General features: G+C 38.8%; 1 protein-coding gene across 1 annotated transcript in view; it reads left to right on the plus strand.

Annotated features, from left to right (window-relative positions):
- The first annotated feature begins 8,454 nt into the window (after nt 1-8,454).
- The window catches only part of LOC138328868 (uncharacterized), a 124,746-nt gene continuing 114,392 nt past the window's right edge, over nt 8,455-18,808 (plus strand). The window contains exon 1 of the mRNA XM_069275583.1: nt 8,455-9,032. Coding sequence (XP_069131684.1) covers nt 8,876-9,032 — 157 coding nt within the window. The 5' untranslated portion in view covers nt 8,455-8,875. The remainder of the gene's footprint in view (nt 9,033-18,808) is intronic.

The following is an 18,808-nucleotide window of genomic DNA, read 5'->3' on the forward strand; positions in this document are numbered from 1 at the left end:
TAGATCAATGTCCTAGTAACAGCCTGTTGGTTTAGTAGATTAATGTCCTAGTAACAGCCTGTTGGTTTAGTAGATCAATGTCCTAGTAACAGCCTGTTGGTTTAGTAGATCAATGTCCTAGTAACAGCCTGGTGGTTTACTAGATCAATGTCCTAGTAACAGCCTGTTGGTTTAGTAGATCAATGTCCTAGTAACAGCCTGGTGGTTTACTATATCAATGTCCTAGTAACAGCCTGTTGGTTTAGTAGATCAATGTCCTAGTAACAGCCTGTTGGTTTAGTAGATCAATGTCCTAGTAACAGCCTGGTGGTTTAGTAGATCAATGTCCTAGTAACAGCCTGTTGGTTTTGTAGATCAGTGTCCTAGTAACAGCCTGTTGGTTTAGTAGATCAATGTCCTAGTAACAGCCTGTTGGTTTAGTAGATCAATGTCCTAGTAACAGCCTGTTGGTTTACTATATCAATGTCCTAGTAACAGCCTGTTGGTTTAGTAGATCAATGTCCTAGTAACGGCCTGTTGGTTTAGTAGATTAATGTCCTAGTAACAGCCTGTTGGTTTAGTAGATCAATGTCCTAGTAACAGCCTGGTGGTTTAGTAGATCAATGTCCTAGTAACAGCCTGTTAGTTTAGTAGATCAATGTCCTAGTAACAACCTGTTGGTTTAGTAGATCAATGTCCTAGTAACAGCCTGGTGGTTTAGTAGATCAATGTCCTAGTAACAGCCTGATGATTTAGTAGATCAATGTCCTAGTAACAGCCTGTTGGTTTACTAGATCAATGTCCTAGTAACAGCCTGTTGGTTTACTAGATCAATGTCCTAGTAACAGCCTGTTGGTTTAGTAGATCAATGTCCTAGTAACAGCCTGTTGGTTTAGTAGATCAATGTCCTAGTAACAGCCTGTTGGTTTAGTAGTTCAATGTCCTAGTAACAGCCTGTTGGTTTAGTAGTTCAATGTCCTAGTAACAGCCTGTTGGTTTAGTAGATCAATGTCCTAGTAACAGCCTGTTGGTTTAGTAGATCAATGTCCTAGTAACAGCCTGTTGGTTTACTAGATCAATGTCCTAGTAACAGCCTGTTGGTTTAGTAGATCAATGTCCTAGTAACAGCCTGTTGGTTTAGTAGATTAATGTCCTAGTAACAGCCTGTTGGTTTAGTAGATCAATGTCCTAGTAACAGCCTGGTGGTTTAGTAGATCAATGTCCTAGTAACAGCCTGGTGGTTTACTAGATCAATGTCCTAGTAACAGCCTGTTGGTTTAGTAGATCACTGTCCTAGTAACAGCCTGTTGGTTTAGTAGATCAATGCCCTAGTAACAGCCTGTTGGTTTACTAGATCAATGTCCTAGTAATCAAGCCTAGTAACGCCTGTTGGTTTAGTAGATCAAATGTCCTAGTAACAGCCTGTTGGTTTAGTAGATCAATGTCCTAGTAACAGCCTGTTGGTTTACTAGATCAATGTCCTAGTAACAGCCTGTTGGTTTACTATATCAATGTCCTAGTAACAGCCTGTTGGTTTAGTAGATCAATGTCCTAGTAACAGCCTGTTGGTTTACTAGATCAATGTCCTAGTAACAGCCTGTTGGTTTAGTAGATCAATGTCCTAGTAACAGCCTGTTGGTTTACTAGATCAATGTCCTAGTAACAGCCTGATGGTTTACTAGATCAATGTCCTAGTAACAGCCTGTTGGTTTACTAGATCAATGTCCTAGTAACAGCCTGTTGGTTTAGTAGATCAATGTCCTAGTAACAGCCTGTTGGTTTACTAGATCAATGTCCTAGTAACAGCCTGTTGGTTTACTAGATCAATGTCCTAGTAACAGCCTGTTGGTTTACTAGATCAATGTCCTAGTAACAGCCTGTTGGTTTACTAGATCAATGTCCTAGTAACAGCCTGTTGGTTTAGTAGATCAATGTCCTAGTAACAGCCTGTTGGTTTAGTAGATCAATGTCCTAGTAACAGCCTGGTGGTTTAGTAGATCAATGTCCTAGTAACAGCCTGGTGGTTTAGTAGATCAATGTCCTAGTAACAGCCTGTTGTTTTAGTAGATCACTGTCCTAGTAACAGCCTGTTGGTTTACTAGATCAATGTCCTAGTAACAGCCTGTTGGTTTAGTAGATCAATGTCCTAGTAACAGCCTGATGGTTTACTAGATCAATGTCCTAGTAACAGCCTGTTGGTTTACTAGATCAATGTCCTAGTAACAGCCTGTTGGTTTAGTAGATCAATGTCCTAGTAACAGCCTGTTGGTTTGGCAGATCAATGTCCTAGTAACAGCCTGTTGGTTTGGTAGATCAATGTCCTAGTAACAGCCTGTTGGTTTAGTAGATCAATGTCCTAGTAACAGCCTGTTGGTTTACTAGATCAATGTCCTAGTAACAGCCTGTTGGTTTACTAGATCAATGTCCTAGTAACAGCCTGTTGGTTTAGTAGATCAATGTCCTAGTAACAGCCTGTTGGTTTACTAGATCAATGTCCTAGTAACAGCCTGTTGGTTTGGCAGATCAATGTCCTAGTAACAGCCTGTTGGTTTGGTAGATCAATGTCCTAGTAACAGCCTGTTGGTTTAGTAGATCAATGTCCTAGTAACAGCCTGTTGGTTTAGTAGATCAATGTCCTAGTAACAGCCTGTTGGTTTAGTAGATCAATGTCCTAGTAACAGCCTGTTGGTTTAGTAGATCAATGTCCTAGTAACAGCCTGTTGGTTTGGTAGATCAGTGTCCTAGTAACAGCCTGGTGGTTTACTATATCAATGTCCTAGTAACAGCCTGTTCGTTTAGTAGATCAATGTCCTAGTAACAGCCTGTTGGTTTAGTAGATCAATGTCCTAGTAACAGCCTGGTGGTTTACTAGATCAATGTCCTAGTAACAGCCTGTTGGTTTAGTAGATCAATGTCCTAGTAACAGCCTGGTGGTTTAGTAGATCAATGTCCTAGTAACAGCCTGGTGGTTTACTATATCAATGTCCTAGTAACAGCCTGTTGGTTTAGTAGATCAATGTCCTAGTAACAGCCTGTTGGTTTAGTAGATCAATGTCCTAGTAACAGCCTGGTGGTTTAGTAGATCAATGTCCTAGTAACAGCCTGTTGGTTTAGTAGATCAATGTCCTAGTAACAGCCTGTTGGTTTAGTAGATCAATGTCCTAGTAACAGCCTGTTGGTTTAGTAGATCAATGTCCTAGTAACAGCCTGTTGGTTTAGTAGATCAATGTCCTAGTAACAGCCTGTTGGTTTAGTAGATCAATGTCCTAGTAACAGCCTGTTGGTTTAGTAGATCAATGTCCTAGTAACAGCCTGGTGGTTTGGGAGATCAATGTCCTAGTAACAGCCTGTTGGTTTACTAGATCAATGTCCTAGTAACAGCCTGTTGGTTTAGTAGATCAATGTCCTAGTAACAGCCTGTTGGTTTAGTAGATCGATGTCCTAGTAACAGCCTGTTGGTTTACTAGATCAATGTCCTAGTAACAGCCTGTTGGTTTAGTAGTTCAATGTCCTAGTAACAGCCTGTTGGTTTAGTAGTTCAATGTCCTAGTAACAGCCTGTTGGTTTAGTAGATCGATGTCCTAGTAACAGCCTGTTGGTTTAGTAGATCAATGTCCTAGTAACAGCCTGTTGGTTTAGTAGATCAAGGTCCTAGTAACAGCCTGGGTCATTCCAGGATGGCCTCTCATTTGTGTGTTAACGGTGTGTAGATGTCTTGAGTGTTTTGGGAGACTGCAGTATATTCTTGTCTCCTTATAGTAGTGGAACTTTCGCCTAATTTAAAGTGCTATCTCACTGAAGCATGCCCCTGAAGATACCGGATAAGCATAACCCACCCACATCACATGAGAATGACAACAGGTCACTGAAGATACCGAACAAGCATACCGAACAAGCATACCCCACCCATCACATGAGAATGACAACAGGTCACTGAAGATACCGAACAAGCATACCCCACCCATCACATGAGAATGACAACAGGTCACTGAAGATACCGAATAAGCATAACCCACCCATCACATGAGAATGACAACAGGTCACAGAAGACACCGAATAAGCATAACCCACCCATCACATGAGAATGACAACAGGTCACTAAAGATACAGAACAAGCATACTCCACCCATCACATGAGAATGACAACAGGTCACAGAAGATACCAAACAAGCATACCCCACCCATCACATGAGAATGACAACAGGTCACTGAAGATACAGAACAGGTCACTGAAGATACAGAACAAGCATACCCCACCCATCACATGAGAATGACAACAGGTCACTGAAGATACAGAACAAGCATACCCCACCCATCACATGAGAATGACAACAGGTCACTGAAGATACAGAACAAGCATACCCCACCCATCACATGAGAATGACAACAGGTCACTGAAGATACAGAACAAGCATACCCCACCCATCACATGAGAATGACAACAGGTCACTGAAGATACCAAACAAGCATACCCCACCCATCACATGAGAATGACAACAGGTCACGAAGATACAGAACAAGCATACCCCCCATCACATAGAATGACAACAGGTCACGAAGAACACAACATACCCCACCCATCACAGCAGAAGATGAGACAACAGGTCACTGAAGACACCGTACAAGCATACCCCACCCATCACATGAGAATGACAACAGGTCACTGAAGAACCGTACAAGCATACCCCACCCATCACATGAAGAATGACAACAGGTCACTGAAGACACCGTACAAGCATACCCCACCCATCACATGAGTAATGACAACAGGTCACTGAAGATACGGAACAAGCATACCCCACCCATCACATGAGAATGACAACAGGTCACTGAAGATCACGAAATACATGAAGAACAAGCATACCCCACCCATCACATGAGAATGACAACAGGTCACTGAAGATACCAAACAAGCATACCCCACCCATCACATGGGAATGACAACAGGTCACTGAAGATATCGAACAAGCATACCCCACCCATCACATGAGAATGACAGGTAAACCAGAGCCGTTGTCGTTTATGCAGTTGGACCATTTGTAAAAGTTATTATTTCAAGTATAAATATTGACAAACCTACTGATTTTGATACGGGCCTATGAGGGCTTTGCCAATGATTGTCTAAATTTACCAGGTCTGTAAAAAAATGAACAACTAGATCCCTTCAGTCAAATTCTGTATAAACGGAAACGGCCCAGTTGTCTTGATCCTGAACACTTAGAGCACTACCACTTTTATAGACTATGGCATGTCTCGGCCAGGAGACAGAACCCAGCGCCATAAAGGCCACAAGTGAGGAGGTGTCAACGGAGAGGCTAGGAAGAAGAAAGTCAGATAGGATAAAGAGACGCTAGGAAGAAGAAAGTCAGATAGGATAAAGAGACGCTAGGAAGAAGAAAGTCAGATAGGATAAAGAGACGCTAGGAAGAAGAAAGTCAGATAGGATAAAGAGACGCTAGGAAGAAGAAAGTCAGATAGGATAAAGAGACGCTAGGAAGAAGAAAGTCAGATAGGATAAAGAGACGCTAGGAAGAAGAAAGTCAGATAGGATAAAGAGACGCTAGGAAGAAGAAAGTCAGATAGGATAAAGAGACGCTAGGAAGAAAAAAAAGTCAGATAGGATAAAGAGACGCTAGGAAGAAAAAAGTCAGATAGGATAAAGAGACGCTAGGAAGAAAAAAGTCAGATAGGATAAAGAGACGCTAGGAAGAAAAAAGTCAGATAGGATAAAGAGACGCTAGGAAGAAGAAAGTCAGATAGGATAAAGAGACGCTAGGAAGAAGAAAGTCAGATAGGATAAAGAGACGCTAGGAAGAAGAAAGTCAGATAGGATAAAGAGACGCTAGGAAGAAGAAAGTCAGATAGGATATAAAGAGACGCTAGGAAGAAGAAAGTCAGATAGGATAAAGAGACGCTAGGAAGAAGAAAGTCAGATAGGATAAAGAGACGCTAGGAAGAAAAAAGTCAGATAGGATAAAGAGACGCTAGGAAGAAAAAAAGTCAGATAGGATAAAGAGACGCTAGGAAGAAAAAAGTCAGATAGGATAAAGAGACGCTAGGAAGAAAAAAGTCAGATAGGATAAAGAGACGCTAGGAAGAAAAAAGTCAGATAGGATAAAGAGACGCTAGGAAGAAGAAAGTCAGATAGGATAAAGAGACGCTAGGAAGAAGAAAGTCAGATAGGATAAAGAGACGCTAGGAAGAAGAAAGTCAGATAGGATAAAGAGACGCTAGGAAGAAGAAAGTCAGATAGGATAAAGAGACGCTAGGAAGAAGAAAGTCAGATAGGATAAAGAGACGCTAGGAAGAAAAAAGTCAGATAGGATAAAGAGACGCTAGGAAGAAAAAAGTCAGATAGGATAAAGAGACGCTAGGAAGAAAAAAAGTCAGATAGGATAAAGAGACGCTAGGAAGAAAAAAGTCAGATAGGATAAAGAGACGCTAGGAAGAAAAAAGTCAGATAGGATAAAGAGACGCTAGGAAGAAAAAAGTCAGATAGGATAAAGAGACGCTAGGAAGAAGAAAGTCAGATAGGATAAAGAGACGCTAGGAAGAAGAAAGTCAGATAGGATAAAGAGACGCTAGGAAGAAGAAAGTCAGATAGGATAAAGAGACGCTAGGAAGAAAAAAAGTCAGATAGGATAAAGAGACGCTAGGAAGAAGAAAGTCAGATAGGATAAAGAGACGCTAGGAAGAAAAAAGTCAGATAGGATAAAGAGACGCTAGGAAGAAAAAAGTCAGATAGGATAAAGAGACGCTAGGAAGAAAAAAAGTCAGATAGGATAAAGAGACGCTAGGAAGAAGAAAGTCAGATAGGATAAAGAGACGCTAGGAAGAAGAAAGTCAGATAGGATAAAGAGACGCTAGGAAGAAGAAAGTCAGATAGGATAAAGAGACGCTAGGAAGAAAAAAAGTCAGATAGGATAAAGAGACGCTAGGAAGAAAAAAGTCAGATAGGATAAAGAGACGCTAGGAAGAAAAAAAGTCAGATAGGATAAAGAGACGCTAGGAAGAAAAAAGTCAGATAGGATAAAGAGACGCTAGGAAGAAGAAAGTCAGATAGGATAAAGAGACGCTAGGAAGAAGAAAGTCAGATAGGATAAAGAGACGCTAGGAAGAAGAAAGTCAGATAGGATAAAGAGACGCTAGGAAGAAGAAAGTCAGATAGGATAAAGAGACGCTAGGAAGAAGAAAGTCAGATAGGATAAAGAGACGCTAGGAAGAAAAAAGTCAGATAGGATAAAGAGACGCTAGGAAGAAAAAAGTCAGATAGGATAAAGAGACGCTAGGAAGAAAAAAAGTCAGATAGGATAAAGAGACGCTAGGAAGAAAAAAGTCAGATAGGATAAAGAGACGCTAGGAAGAAAAAAGTCAGATAGGATAAAGAGACGCTAGGAAGAAAAAAGTCAGATAGGATAAAGAGACGCTAGGAAGAAAAAAGTCATATAGGATAAAGAGAAAACAGAAGATCCTAAATTTAGTTGTCTTTAATGGACATGTTACTAATGGTGAATTAATTGGCCTTCATTTCTTTTGTTACTACAAAAACAAATAACTTTAGGGTGGCAAAGTCACTATTGATATAACCAATATACTTAGTCAATTAGGCAGATTGTAGCTATTCCAAACCCTGATACTGATGGCTGTTTCTGGTGATATTGAACAGTATTGACTAATTTGATAGCCATTATTTGTAGTGTTGAGTAATTAGATCTATAGACACCAGATACTGCTTCAGGCATGTTGAAAGTGGAGCACAGAAACAATGATTTCTGCAATGCATTATCTGCCTACAAACAGGGTCACATGTGGAATCTGGTCGATTGAGTTTCTGTGGTAGTTACTGGGAGTACCAGGTATGTTCCTGTATCGCTGTCTACACTGTACTGACTAGCCTGTACTTATCTATCATACCCTGCACATGCAATATGTGTTCAATTGTTGCTAATGAAATAAAGGGAAAAAAAGTTCATACAGGTGGCACATATAGATTAGGATATAATAGTTTTCTGTCTGTCACACAGCTATTGTATAATCTTATATAGAATATATACAGACCATCTTAGTGTGACATGGAGAATTTATAATGTTACAATGCTATAGATGTATGGTGCATGTGTAAGTCGGGGAAATGAATCGTTCTTAATATAGGATATAACGACAAATAGGATTTTTATGTTTTTTTAGTGGTTAATTGTATTGAACACCATTAGATATGTTCTAAAGTATTATCAGATTACAAGATATCAAAATAACCTAGCCCCAGTTGTGTTTATTGGTTAGGATTCTTTAGAGCAGTAAGGACCATAAAAACAGTGCCTGTTTCACCTCTGTAAGGGATTTATTTACATCTCGCGTGGCCAACAACAAATAATTCCACTTAATAGGTATGACAACAAAAGCCGGGCACAAGCGATACAAAGCTGGGGAGACAAGATCTTCTGTCGGGAGGCGTGCAGCGGCCGGCGGACCGACCCTTGACGTGCCTCTATTGATCCTGGTAAAAAGCATACCAGGATATCTGATCTTTTGTTAATCATTTAATCTCCTCTTAACTTGGGGGCGCTGCCGGTATATTAGGGTATAGAGGTATTAATACAGCGATATGTTATGTTACCAAACATAAGGGTCGGAACCACTTATCTCTCCATTGTACATGTGTTAGGCCCGAGTGTGTGTGTTGATTGACCAACAGTGTGAGGCCGTCAGGTGTTAATAGCAGCTAATTAATATTTCAAGGAGTTATGACTCTGTCATGTAGCACTTATATTGAATGTCTTTGATGGGAAGTACTTGTGATTGGTTCTCCGGTGACCATCAACACTGTAACGGCCATGTGAGCAACAATTTGATCAGTAGTACCTGGAAATTATGACCTGTGGGATAAAATTCGGTGATGACAACCATTGGGAAGTACAAGGGCCACACTCGGCCCAGTAGTCGACCATCAGGAGATTGCTACAACACAAGCAATAACTTCGGACGCGAGCATGAAAATCCATTTGAGATTGATTTATCTTTTCGTCCTGTGGATTTTACTGCTTTTGGAAAGTGTAAGTACCTGGTATTTGAGCCGTGTATGGAAAATAAATCCGTCTATTGTCCTACTTGCTATAAGCCATGTTGTAGAGATCGAAGGACTAGGGTTTAGGAATAGAAGTTATTGGTGCCAACATAAGCTAGAGTACCTATATATCAGGTGTAAGGCATTCCTTGTAAAAGAGACAGAACCCCTGTACAGATAAACCCCTATATAAACACATAGCTATGGGACTATGGTGATCAATTCTGTCCATGCATACAACTGAAAAGAGGAGATATTTTGTTGTCTATCCAAAACTGTAAGGATTTTGAGATTTCATATTAAATTAGGAATGTTTTCAATGTATTGGTATGACTGATTGGCCAATCTAAATATCTTCACATTCATTTTAATATGGGTACAACTACCTTGACAGTTGTCTACTGGCAGTTTGTTGTGTCAATTAGGTAACTTAATAGTCATTTAGTGGAAGTCAATTAGGGATTTCCAAGGGGAAAATATGGTACATTAAAATTATAGTATGTGGATTCCTCTAAATGAGTAAATTATACTGTATTACACTGTATATATATATAGTGACAGTACCCTTTCTTGTGCTAGTGCATTGCAGTTTCTATTCATGTTGTTGTAATATATTCATATGTAATAGCACAGTATCTGATAGTATATATCATGGAATTTTATACTTATGGCAATAATAATTATTGTTAAACAATACATCCTGAAAATATCCCTCCATGTTACACCGTATATATCCTGACAATACCTCTTCATTTTACACTATATATATTTATCCTGACAATATCCCTCTATGTTACACTGTATATATCCTGACAACACCCCTCCATGTTACACTCTATATATCCTTACAATACCCCTCCATGTTACACTATATTTATCCTGACAATACCCCTCCATGTTACACTATATTTATCCTGACAATACCCCTCCATGTTACACTGTATATATCTCGACAATACCCCTCCATGTTGCACTGTATATATCCTGACAATACCCCTCCATGTTACACTGTATATATCCTGACGATATCCCTCCATGTTACACTGTATATATCCTGACAATATAATGTTACACTGTATATATCCTGACAATACCCCTCCATGTTACACTGTATATATCCTGACAATACCCCTCCATGTTACACTATATATATCCTGACAATACCCCTCCATGTTACACTGTATATATCCTGACAATACCCCTCCATGTTACACTGTATATATCCTGACAATACCATGTTACACTGTATATATCCTGACAATACCCCTCCATGTTACACTGTATATATCCTGACAATACCCCTCCATGTTACACTGTATATATCCTGACAATACCCCTCCATGTTACACTGTATATATCCTGACAATACCCCTCCATGTTACACTGTATATATCCTGACAATACCCCTCCATGTTACACTGTATATATCCTGACAATACCCCTCCATGTTACACTGTATATATCCTGACAATACCCCTCCATGTTACACTGTATATATCCTGACAATACCCCTCCATGTTACACTGTATATATCCTGACAATACCCCTCTGTGTTACACTGTATATATCCTGACAATACCCCTCCATGTTACACTGTATATATCCTGACAATACCCCTCCATGTTACACTGTATATATCCTGACAATACCCCTCCATGTTACACTGTATATATCCTGACAATACCCCTCTGTGTTACACTGTATATATCCTGACAATACCCCTCCATGTTACACTGTATATATCCTGACAATACCCCTCTGTGTTACACGATATATATATCCTGACAATACCCCTCTGTGTTATACTGTATATATCCTGACAATACCCCTCTATGTTACACTGTATATATCCTGACAATACCCCTCCATGTTACACTGTATATATCCTGACAATACCCCTCCATGTTACACTGTATATATCCTGACAATACCCCTCCATGTTACACTGTATATATCCTGACAATACCCCTCCATGTTACACTGTATATATCCTGACAATACCCCTCCATGTTACACTGTATATATCCTGACAATACCCCTCCATGTTACACTGTATATATCCTGACAATACCCCTCCATGTTACACTGTATATATCCTGACAATACCCCTCCATGTTACACTGTATATATCCTGACAATACCCCTCCATGTTACACTGTATATATCCTGACAATACCCCTCCATGTTACACTGTATATATCCTGACAATACCCCTCCATGTTACCACTGTATATATCCTGACAATACCCTCCATGTTACACTGTATATATCCTGACAATACCCCTCCATGTTACACTGTATATATCCTGACAATACCCTCCATGTTACACTGTATATATCCTGACAATACCCTCCATGTTACACTGTATATATATCCTGATAATACCCTCCATGTTACACTGTATATATCCTGACAATACCCTCCATGTTACACTGTATATATCCTGACAATACCCCTCATGTTACACTGTATATATCCTGACAATACCCCTCCATGTTACACTGTATATATCCTGACAATACCATGTTACACTGTATATATCCTGACAATACCCCCTGTGTTACACTGTATATATCCTGACAATACCCCTCCATGTTACACTGTATATATCCTGACAATACCATGTTACACTGTATATATCCTGACAATACCCCCCATGTTACACTGTATATATCCTGACAATACCATGTTACACTGTATATATCCTGACAATACCATGTTACACTGTATATATCCTGACAATACATGTTACACTGTATATATCCTGACAATACCCCTCCATGTTACACTGTATATATCCTGACAATACCCCTCATGTTACACTGTATATATCCTGACAATACCCCTCCATGTTACACTGTATATATCCTGACAATACCCCTCCATGTTACACTGTATATATCCTGACAATACCCCTCCATGTTACACTGTATATATCCTGACAATACCCCTCCATGTTACACTGTATATATCCTGACAATACCATGTTACACTGTATATATCCTGACAATACCCCTCCATGTTACACTGTATATATCCTGACAATACCCCTCCATGTTACACTGTATATATCCTGACAATACCATGTTACACTGTATATATCCTGACAATACCCCTCCATGTTACACTGTATATATCCTGACAATACCATGTTACACTGTGTTACTCTGTATTATATATCCTGACAATACCCCTCCATGTTACACTGTATATATCCTGACAATACCCCTCTGTGTTACACTGTATATATCCTGACAATACCCCTCCATGTTACACTGTATATATCCTGACAATACCCTTCATGTTACACTGTATATATCCTGACAATACCCCTCTGTGTTACACTGTATATATTCTGACAATACCCCTCCATGTTACACTGTATATATCCTGACAATACCATGTTACACTATATATATCCTGACAATACCCCTCCATGTTACACTGTATATATCCTGACAATACCCCTCCATGTTACACTGTATATATCCTGACAATACCCCTCCATGTTACACTGTATATATCCTGACAATACCCCTCCATGTTACACTGTATATATCCTGACAATACCCCTCCATGTTACACTGTATATATCCTGACAATACCCCATGTTACACTATATATATCCTGACAATACCATGTTACACTGTATATATCCTGACAATACATGTTACACTGTATATATCCTGACAATACCCCTCCATGTTACACTACTGTATATATCCTGACAATACCCCTCCATGTTACACTGTATATATCCTGACAATACCCCATGTTTACACTGTATATATCATGACAATACCATGTTACATTGTTTATATCCTGACAATACCATGTTACACTGTATATATCCTGACAATACCATGTTACACTGTATATATCCTGACAATACCCCTCCATGTTACACTGTATATATCCTGACAATACCATGTTACACTGTATATATCCTGACAATACCCCTCCATGTTACACTGTATATATCCTGACAATACCTTGTTACACTGTATATATCCTGACAATACCCCTCCATGTTACACTGTATATATCCTGACAATACCATGTTACATTATATATATCCTGACAGTACCCTGTTACACTGTATATATCCTGACAATACCCCTCCATGTTACACTGTATATATCCTGACAATACCATGTTACACTGTATATATCCTGACAATACCATGTTACATATATATATCCTGACAGTACCCTGTTACACTGTATATATCCTGACAATACCCCTCCATGTTACACTGTATATATCCCGACAATACCATGTTACACTATATATATCCTGACAATACCCCTCCATGTTACACTGTATATATCCTGACAATACCCCTCTGTGTTACACTATATATATCCTGACAATACCCCTCTGTGTTACACTGTATATATCCTGACAATACCCCTCCATGTTACACTGTATATATCCTGACAATACCCCTCCATGTTACACTGTATATATCCTGACAATACCCCTCCATGTTACACTGTATATATCCTGACAATACCCCTCCATGTTACACTGTATATATCCTGACAATACCCCTCCATGTTACACTGTATATATCCTGACAATACCATGTTACACTGTATATATCCTGACAATACCCCTCTGTGTTACACTGTATATATCCTGACAATTCCCCTCCATGTTACACTGTATATATCCTGACAATACCCCTCTATGTTACACTGTATATATCCTGACAATACCCCTCATTTTACACTGTATATATCATGACAATACCATGTTACACTATATATATCATGACAATACCATTTTACACTGTATATATCCTGACAATACCATGTTACATTATATATATCCTGACAGTACCCTGTTACACTGTATATATCCTGACAATTCCCCTCCATGTTACACTGTATATATCCTGACAATACCATGTTACATTATATATATCCTGACAATACCCCTCTGTATTACACTGTATATATCCTGACAATTCCCCTCCATGTTACACTGTATATATCCTGACAATACCATGTTACACTGTATATATCCTGACAATACCCCTCTATGTTACACTGTTTATATCCTGACAATACCATGTTACACTATATATATCCTGACAGTACCATGTTACACTGTATATATCCTGACAATACCCTCTAGTTACATGTTATATCCTGACAATACCATGTTCATTATATATATCCTGACAATACCATGTTACACTATATATATCCTGACAATACCCCTCCATGTTACACTGTATATATCCTGACAATACCCTCCATGTTACACTGTATATATCCTGACAATACCATGTTACACTATATATATCCTGACAATACCATGTTACACTGTATATATCCTGACAATACCCCTCCTACACTGTATGTTACAATACACTGTTATGATATATCCTGACAATACCATACTGTTACACTATATATATCCTGACAATACCATGTTACACTGTATATATCCTGACAATACCATGTTACATTATATATATCCTGACAATACCCCTCTGTGTTACACTGTATATATCCTGACAATACCCCTCCATGTTACACTGTATATATCCTGACAATACCCCTCTGTGTTACACTGTATATATCCTGACAATACCCCTCTGTGTTACACTGTATATATCCTGACAATACCCCTCCATGTTACACTGTATATATCCTGACAATACCCCTCTGTGTTACACTATATATATCCTGACAATACCCCTCCATGTTACATTGTATATATTCCTGACAATACCCCTCCATGTTTCACTGTATATATCCTGACAATACCATGTTACACTATATGTATCCTGACAATACCCCACATGTTACACTGTATATATCCTGACAATACCCCTCCATGTTACACTGTATATATCCTGACAATACCATGTTACACTGTATATATCCTGACAATACCCCTCTATGTTACACTGTATATATCCTGACAATACCATGTTACACTGTATATATCCTGACAATACCATGTTACACTGTATATATCCTGACAATACCATGTTACACTGTATATATCCTGACAATACCCCTCCATGTTACACTGTATATATCCTGACAATACCCCTCCATGTTACACTATATATATCCTGACAATACCCCTCCATGTTACACTGTATATATCCTGACAATACCCCTCATGTTACACTGTATATATCCTGACAATACCCCTCATGTTACACTATATATATCCTGACAATACCCCTCCATGTTACACTGTATATATCCTGACAATACCCCTCTATGTTACACTGTATATATCCTGACAATACCTCCATGTTACACTGTATATATCCTGACAATACCCCTCCATGTTACACTGTATATATCCTGACAATACCATGTTACACTGTATATATCCTGACAATACCCCTCCATGTTACACTGTATATATCCTGACAATACCCCTCCATGTTACACTGTATATATCCTGACAATACCATGTTACACTGTATATATCCTGACAATACCCCTCCATGTTACACTGTATATATCATGACAATACCATGTTACACTATATATATCCTGACAATACCCCTCCATGTTACACTGTATATATTCCTGACAATACCCCTCATGTTACACTATATATATCCTGACAATACCCCCATGTTACACTGTATATATCCTGACAATACCCCTCCATGTTACACTGTATATATCCTGACAATACCATGTTACACTGTATATATCCTGACAATACCCCTCTATGTTACACTGTATATATCCTGACAATACCCCTCCATGTTACACTGTATATATCCTGACAATACCATGTTACACTATATATATCCTGACAATACCCCTCCATGTTACACTGTATATATCCTGACAATACCCCTCCATGTTACACTGTATATATCCTGACAATACCCCTCATGTTACACTGTATATATCCTGACAATACCCCTCCATGTTACACTGTATATATCCTGACAATACCCCTCCATGTTACACTATATATATCCTGACACAATACCCCTCCATGTTACACTGTATATATATCCTGACAATACCCCTCCATGTTACACTGTATATATCATGACAATACAATGTTACACTGTATATATCCTGACAATACCCCTCCATGTTACACTGTATATATCCTGACAATACCCCTCCATGTTACACTGTATATATCCTGACAATACCCCTCCATGTTACACTGTATATATCCTGACAATACCATGTTACACTGTATATATCCTGACAATACCCCTCATGTTACACTATATATATCCTGACAATACCCCACATGTTACACTGTATATATCCTGACAATACCCCTCCATGTTACACTGTATATATCCTGGACAATACCCCTCCATGTTACACTGTATATATCCTGACAATACCCCTCCATGTTTACACTGTATATATCCTGACAATACCCCTCATGTTACACTGTATATATCCTGACAATACCCCTCCATGTTACACTGTATATATATCCTGACAATACCCCTCATGTTACACTGTATATATCCTGACAATACCCCTCCATGTTACACTGTATATATCCTGACAATACCCCTCTTGTTACACTGTATATATCCTGACAATACCATTTTACACTGTATATATCCTGACAATACCATGTTACACTGTATATATCCTGACAATACCATGTTACACTGTATATATCCTGACAATACCATGTTACACTGTATATATCCTGACAATACCCCTCCATGTTACACTGTATATATCCTGACAATACCCCTCCATGTTACACTGTATATATCCTGACAATATACCGACCCCTCCATGTTACACTGTATATATCCTGACAATACCCCTCCATGTTACACTGTATATATCCTGACAATACCCCTCCATGTTACACTGTATATATATCCTGACAATACCCCTCCATGTTACACTGTATATATCCTGACAATACCCTCATTTGTTACACTGTATATATCCTGACAATACCCCTCCATGTTACACTGTATATATCCTGACAATACCCCTCCATGTTACACTGTATATATCCTGACAATACCCTCCATGTTACACTGTATATATCCTGACAATACCATTTACACTGTATATATATCCTGACAATACCCCTCCATGTTACACTGTATATATCCTGACAATACCCCTCCATGTTACACTGTATATATCCTGACAATACCCCTCCATGTTACACTGTATATATCCTGACAATACCCCTCCATGTTACACTGTATATATCCTGACAATACCCCTCCATGTTACACTGTATATATCCTGACAATACCCCTCTGTGTTACACTGTATATATCCTGACAATACCCCTCCATGTTACACTGTATATATCCTGACAATACCCCTCCATGTTACACTGTATATATCCTGACAATACCAGGTTACACTGTATGTTAAACTGTATATAATCCTGACAATATCTGACCTCCATGTTACACTGTATTAATATCCTGACAATACCCCTCCATGTTACACTGTATATATCCTGACAATACCCCTCCATGTTACACTGTATATATCCTGACAATACCCCTCTGTGTTACACTGTTGTTATCCTGACAATACCCCTCCATGTTACACTGTATATATCCTGACAATACCCCTCTGTGTTACTCTGTATATATCCTGACAATACCCCTCCATGTTACACTGTATATATCCTGACAATACCCCTCCATGTTACACTGTATATATCCTGACAATACCATGTTACACTGTATATATCCTGACAATACCCCTCCATGTTACACTGTATATATCCTGACAATACCCCTCCATGTTATACTGTATATATCCTGACAATACCCCTCTATGTTACACTGTATATATCCTGACAATACCCCTCAATGTTACACTCTATATATCCTGACAATACCCCTCCATGTTACACTGTATATATCCTGACAATACCCCTCTGTGTTACACTGTATATATCCTGACAATACCCCTCCATGTTACACTGTATATATCCTGACAATACCCCTCCATGTTACACTGTATATATCCTGACAATACCCCTCCATGTTACACTGTATATATCCTGACAATACCCCTCCATGTTACACTGTATATATCCTGACAATACCCCTCCATGTTACACTGTATATATCCTGACAATACCCCTCCATGTTACACTGTATATATCCTGACAATACCCCTCCATGTTACACTGTATATATCCTGACAATACCCCTCCATGTTACACTGTATATATCCTGACAATACCCCTCCATGTTACACTGTATATATCCTGACAATGCCCCTCCATGTTACACTGTATATATCCTGACAATACCCCTCCATGTTACACTGTATATATCCTGACAATACCCCCATGTTACACTGTATATATCCTGACAATACCATGTTACAATGTATATATCCTGACAATTCCCCTCTATGTTACATTGTATATATTCTGACAATACCCCTCTATGTTACACTGTATATATCCTGACAATACCATGTTACACTGTATATATCCTGACAATACCATGTTACACTGTATATATCCTGACAATATCCCTCTATGTTACACTGTATATATCCTGACAATACCCCTCCATGTTACACTGTATATATCCTGACAATACCATGTTACACTGTATATATCCTGACAATACCCCTCCATGTTACATTGTATATATTCTGACAATACAATACCCCTCCATGTTACACTGTATATATCCTGACAATAATACCTGTATATTCCTGACAATACCCCTCCATGTTACATTGTATATATCCTGACAATACCCTCATGTTAACCATGTATTATCCTGA

This window comes from Argopecten irradians, chromosome 8 (genome assembly GCF_041381155.1).
Source record: "Argopecten irradians isolate NY chromosome 8, Ai_NY, whole genome shotgun sequence".
In the NCBI taxonomy this organism is placed as follows: Eukaryota; Metazoa; Mollusca; class Bivalvia; order Pectinida; family Pectinidae; genus Argopecten; species Argopecten irradians.